The sequence below is a fragment of the Oncorhynchus gorbuscha genome, unplaced genomic scaffold (assembly GCF_021184085.1).
Source record: "Oncorhynchus gorbuscha isolate QuinsamMale2020 ecotype Even-year unplaced genomic scaffold, OgorEven_v1.0 Un_scaffold_695, whole genome shotgun sequence".
NCBI classification, from domain to species: domain Eukaryota; kingdom Metazoa; phylum Chordata; class Actinopteri; order Salmoniformes; family Salmonidae; genus Oncorhynchus; species Oncorhynchus gorbuscha.
Window position 1 is genome coordinate 192,419 of NW_025745769.1, and position 6,000 is coordinate 198,418.

General features: G+C 43.4%; 1 protein-coding gene across 4 annotated transcripts in view; it reads left to right on the forward strand.

The window, feature by feature from the left end:
* lrguk (leucine-rich repeats and guanylate kinase domain containing) overlaps window positions 1–5,646 on the forward strand; it is a 37,430-nt gene extending 31,784 nt beyond the window's left edge. For all 4 annotated transcript variants that reach the window (XM_046335280.1, XM_046335281.1, XM_046335282.1 and 1 more), the window contains 2 exons: window positions 3,382–3,542; window positions 5,354–5,646. In XM_046335280.1, coding sequence (XP_046191236.1) covers window positions 3,382–3,542; window positions 5,354–5,553 — 361 coding nt within the window. In that variant the 3' untranslated portion in view covers window positions 5,554–5,646. The remainder of the gene's footprint in view (window positions 1–3,381; window positions 3,543–5,353) is intronic.
* The last annotated feature ends 354 nt before the right edge of the window (window positions 5,647–6,000 follow it).

Consider the following 6,000-nt stretch of genomic DNA (forward strand, 5'->3'; position numbering starts at 1 on the left):
ACTGTCTGACCTTATGTAGTAGTATTCACTGTCTGACCTTATGTAGTAGTATTCACTGGCTGACCTTATGTAGTAGTATTCACTGGCTGACCTTATGTAGTAGTATTCACTGGCTGACCTTATGCACTAGTATTCACTGTCTGACCTTATGTAGTAGTATTCACTGTCTGACCTTATGTAGTAGTATTCACTGGCTGACCTTATGTAGTAGTATTCACTGTCTGACCTTATGCACTAGTATTCACTGGCTGACCTTATGTAGTAGTATTCACTGGCTGACCTTATGCACTAGTATTCACTGGCTGACCTTATGTAGTAGTATTCACTGTCTGACCTTATGTAGTAGTATTCACTGGCTGACCTTATGTAGTAGTATTCACTGACTGACCTTATGTAGTAGTATTCACTGGCTGACCTTATGTAGTAGTATTCACTGGCTGACCTTATGTAGTAGTATTCACTGGCTGACCTTATGTAGTAGTATTCACTGGCTGACCTTATGTAGTAGTATTCACTGTCTGACCTTATGCACTAGTATTCACTGGCTGACCTTATGTAGTAGTATTCACTGGCTGACCTTATGCACTAGTATTCACTGGCTGACCTTATGTAGTAGTATTCACTGGCTGACCTTATGTAGTAGTATTCACTGGCTGACCTTATGTAGTAGTATTCACTGTCTGACCTTATGCAGTAGTATTCACTGGCTGACCTTATGTAGTAGTATTCACTGGCTGACCTTATGTAGTAGTATTCACTGGCTGACCTTATGTAGTAGTATTCACTGTCTGACCTTATGTGTTCAGGAGCTTCTTCTTTACTGAGTTCTCAGGTAACACCTCCACACCATCTGGGGACAAGTCTCTGTACACCTCAACATTGATGGATATCTGTCCCTGCTAATGCCTCCTCCCTGTGTACACTGGAATAACCATTAACACCGCTTACGACTTACACCGGTGAAATAAGCATTTCTATGTATACAGCAGGTCTGAGAGCTGAAGGTCATTTGTTAACGTAGTTCCAACAGGGAGTATAGGTTTAAGGGAGGGAGGGAAGTCCCTCACATCAGCAAATTACTGCCACCAAGTGATTTTCGTACCTATTGTCTTGTGACCTATAAAGTAGTGTTGTTATGCTCCTGGTTTGGTTGAAATAGCCGTGCCATTCCAGCAACTCTATTTTACTTTAATTATTGATTGAATAGATCTTTCTAAAATCCTCCTCATTGGCTTTGGATTTAAGTATAGGCGTGGGAGGTGTTTTAGAATGTCCTTGGTCGGTCAGTTATTCATAGCAACCAATCCATTCAAAAACGAAGATGTTCAACAGAATGATGTCTGGACCTATCCCATGGCGAAGTCCATGGAATGACATACCTAATGACATACAGGGCATTCTGAAAGTATTCAGACCACTTGACTTTTTCCACTTTTTGTTACGTTACAGCCTTATTCTAGAATGGATTAGATATTTATTTTTGTATCAATCTACACACAATACCCCATCAAAAAAACAGATTGTTTGAAATTTTAGCTTATTTATAAAAAATTAAAAAACATACCTTATTTACATAAGTATTCAGACCCTACGCTATGAGACTCGAAATTTAACTCCTTGATGTTTTTAAAACTTGATTGGAGTCCACCTGGGGTCAATTTAATTGATTGGACATGATTTGGAAAGGCACACACCTGTCTATATACAGTAATGTCCCACAGTTGACAGGGCATGTCAGAGCAAAAACTAAGCCATGGAAGAGCTCCGAGACGAGGCACAGATCTGGAGAAGGGTACCAGAACATGTCTGCAGCATTGAAGGTCCCCAAGAACGCAGTGACCTCCATCATTCTTAAATGGAAGTTTGGAACCACCAAGACTCTCTTCCTAGAGCTGACTGGATCGAGGCAAAGATGAACAGAGCAAAGTACAGAGAGATCCTTGATGAAAACCTGCTCCAGAGCGCTCAGGACCTCAGACCGGGGCGAACGTTCACCTTCCAACAGGACAACGACCCTAAGCACACAGCCAAGACAACGCAGGAGTGGCTTCGGGGCAAGTCTCTGAATGTCCTTGAGTGGCGCAACCAGAGCCCGGACTTGACCTGAAAATATCTGTGCAGCAACGCTCCTCATCCAGCCTGACAGAGCTGGAGAGGATCTGCAGAGAAGAATGGGAGAAACTCCCCAGATACAGGTGTGCCAATAGGTAATCGCTGCCAAAGGTGCTTCAACAAAGTACTGAGTAAAGGGTTTGAATAGTTCATGTGATATTTTACATTTTTCATAAATGTCCAAAAATGTCCAAAAAACTGTTTTTGCTTTGTCATTATGGGGTATTGTGTGTAGATTGATGAGGAAAATAAATATTTAATCAAATTTAGAATAAGGCTTTAACATAACAAAATGTGGAAGAATTCAAGGGGTCTGAATAGTTTCTGAATGCACTGTACCTAATGACAACCTCCATTAATTGGTACAAATTTAACCCAGTTTTCATGGTTATAAAAGATCTGGAAGTCTACATGCTTAGGCCAATTTGCCTTCAACACAGACTGTCTGATACCACCTGTATGGGATATGTCTCTCTCTATGGGACATATTTGAGGGAGTGTCTTATGGCTGATGGCGCTTTCCATCACTTTCTCTCCTCCTCAAGTATCTGGTTTCACAACAGAATATGTTCCTGACAGCCCTTTGAGAAGGAGGGGTTGTGTCAGTGTGAGACTAGACTGGGACAGAGCCAACCTGCCAATGAGACTTTAATACTGTGTGTCAGGTTTCTACCAGTCTACCTACTGTAACAGTAATGTACATACACACACTTGGCAGCTCCATTGCTTTCTCCTTTTCACTTCTCTTTATTATTTATCTGTGTCTGTCTGTCTGTCTGTCTGTCTGTCTGTCTGTCTGTCTGTCTGTCTGTCTGTCTGTCTGTCTGTCTGTCTGTCTGTCTGTCTGTCTGTCTGTCTGTCTGTCTGTCTCTGTCTGTCTGTCTGTCTGTCTCTCTTTCTCTCTGTTTGTCTCTCTCTCTTTCTCTCTGTTTCTGTCTCTCTCTCTTTCTCTCTGTTTTACCTTCTCTCTGTCTTACTCTCTCTGCCTCTCTCTCTGTTTTACTCTCTCTGTTTTACTCTCTGTCTCTGTTTTACTCTCTCTCTCTCTCTCTCTCTCTCTCTCTCTCTCTCTCTCTCTCTCTCTCTCTCTCTCTCTCTCTCTCTCTCTCTCTCTCTCTCTCTCTCTCTCTCTCTCTCTCTCTCTCTCTCTCTCTCTCTCTCTCTCTCTCTCTCTCTCTCTCTCTCTCTCTCTCTCTCTCTTTCTTTCTTTCTTTCTTTCTTTTCCCATGATTTTCCCTTACCCTGTCTCTCTCTTCCCCTTGGTATCAGCTCTGATGACTCCCGTGCTAGTTCTGGCCTGTCCATTCCCAGCTCAGCAGGGGCCTTCTCAGAGACAGCAGGGCCAGCCGGGTGTTCAGACCTGGGCTTGGACACCACCGTGGAGCCCCTGGATGTCTCCTCTCTGGGACACAACCTGGACATGCTGAAAGGTGACTTACCCTAGCTCAATCTCCTCTCGTTTTGACCAATGACTGGCTCCCTCTCTGTATCTCTCTCTGCCTTTCTTCATGTCTCTCTCTAGCAGGTGGACATTTTGTCATGACACTTATTCCTCTACCCCATAGAACTGTGTTGGCTAGTCATCAATCTCTTTCTCTCTGTTCCCTCAATACTTCTAGTGTGATTCTCTTGTTCTAGATGTATGATAATCTACAGTTGAAGTCGGAAGTCTACATACACTTAGGTTGGAGACATTAAAACTAGTTTTTCAACCACTCCACAAATTCCTTGTTAAAAAACTATAGTTTTGGCAAGTCGGTTAGGACATCTACTTTGTGCATGACAAGTAATTTTCCCAACAATAGTTTACAGACAGATTATTTAACTTATAATTCACTGTATCACAATTCCAGTGGGTCAGAAGTTTACATACACTAAGTTGACTGTGCCATTAAACAGCTTGGAAAATTCCAGAAAATGATGTAATGGCTTTAGAAGCTTCTGATTGGCTAATTTACAGCATTTGAGTCAATTGGAGGTGTACCTGTGGATGTATTTCAAGGCTGTCACACCCTGACCTGAGTATTCTTTGTTTTCTTTATTGTTTTGGTTAAGTCAGGGTGTGACATGGGTGATGTATGTGTTTTTGTACTGTCTAGGGTTTTTGTAGGTTTTTGGGGTTGTTTACTATCTAGGTGTTTATATATGTCTATGGTTGCCTAGATTGGTTCTCAATCTTCTTTGGGTATTTCATGGGTTATTGTCTGTCTAGTTGCCTGTCTGCACGGTTGTAGTACAGCTTCACGTTCGTTTTGTTGTTTTTTGTAGTTTGTTTAGTGTCCGTCTTCATTCAAATATAATATGTATTCAATTCACGCTGCGCTTTGGTCTCCTCTTTACGACGAACGTGACAAAGGCCTACCTTCAAACTCAGAGCCTCTTTGCTTGACATCATGGGAAAATCAAAAGAAATCAGCCAAGACCTCAGATAAAAATTGTAGACCTCCAGAAGTCTGGTTCATCCTCGGGAGAAATTTCCAAACACCTGAAGGTACCACGTTTTATCTGTACAAACAATAGTACGCAAGTTTAAACACCACTGGACCACGCAGTCGTCATACCGCTCAGGAAGGAGACACGTTCTGTCTCCTAGAAATGCGAAAAATGCAAATCAATCCCAGAACAACAGCAAAGGACCTTGTGAAGATGCTGCAGGAAACAGGTACAAAAGTAGCTATATCTTTGTGATGGAGTGACCATCACAAAGCCCTGACCTCAATCCTATAGAAAATTTGTGGGCAGAACTGAAGAAGTTTGTGCGAGCAAGAAGGCCTACAAACCTGACTCAGTTACACCAGCTTTGTCAGGAGGAATGGGACAAAATTCACCCAACTTATTGTGGGAAGCTTGTGGAAGGCTACCCGAAACGTTTGACCCAAGTTAAACAATTTAAAGGCAATGCTACCAAATACTAATTGTGTATGTAAACTTCTGACCCACTGGGAATGTGATGAAAGAAAGAAATAATAAATAATTTTCTCTACTATTATTCTGACATTTCACATTCTAAAAATAAAGTGGTGATCCTAACTGACCTAAGAGGGAATTTTTACTAGGATTAAATGTCAGGAATTGTGAAAAACTGAGTTTAAAAGTAATTGGCTGAGTTGTATGTAAACTTCCGACTTTAACTGTATGTCTCCTCCCTAGATATACCAGTTATGGATCCTCTGTATATATGAAAGCACACATCGTTCCAACTATTAGTAACTCATTGGTTGTGTACTTGTTTCTCCCCCAGATCAAGTAGAATCTGGCCACACTCCTGACGCCCCTCGCCCCGGCTCCGAGCTCCTTTCTCCGGGCGCCACCACCACCATGGCACGCCCAGGCTCCAACGCCAAACCCATCCTGCCACCTATCCTGTCGGGACGCAAAACCCCCGGACCCAGCCCTAAGCCCCAAACCCTGAGACAGGAGAGAGAGGGAGATGAGGAGTGAATAGGTACAGGAGAGAGGCAGAGGAGGAGTGAAGAGGTACAGGAGAGAGGAAGAGGTACAGGAGAGAGGCAGAGGAGGAGTGAAGAGGTACAGGAGAGAGGTAGAGGAGGAGTGAAGAGGTACAGGAGAGAGGAAGAGGTACAGGAGAGAGGCAGAGGAGGAGTGAAGAGGTACAGGAGAGAGGAAGAGGAGGAGTGAAGAGGTACAGGAGAGAGGAAGAGGAGGAGTGCAGAGGTACAGGAGAGAGGTAGAGGAGGAGTGAAGAGGTACAGGAGAGAGGAAGAGGTACAGGAGAGAGGCAGAGGAGGAGTGAAGAGGTACAGGAGAGAGGCAGAGGAGGAGTGAAGAGGTACAGGAGAGAGGCAGAGGAGGAGTGAAGAGGTACAGGAGAGAGGTAGAGGAGGAGTGAAGAGGTACAGGAGAGAGGAAGAGGAGGAGTGAAGAGGT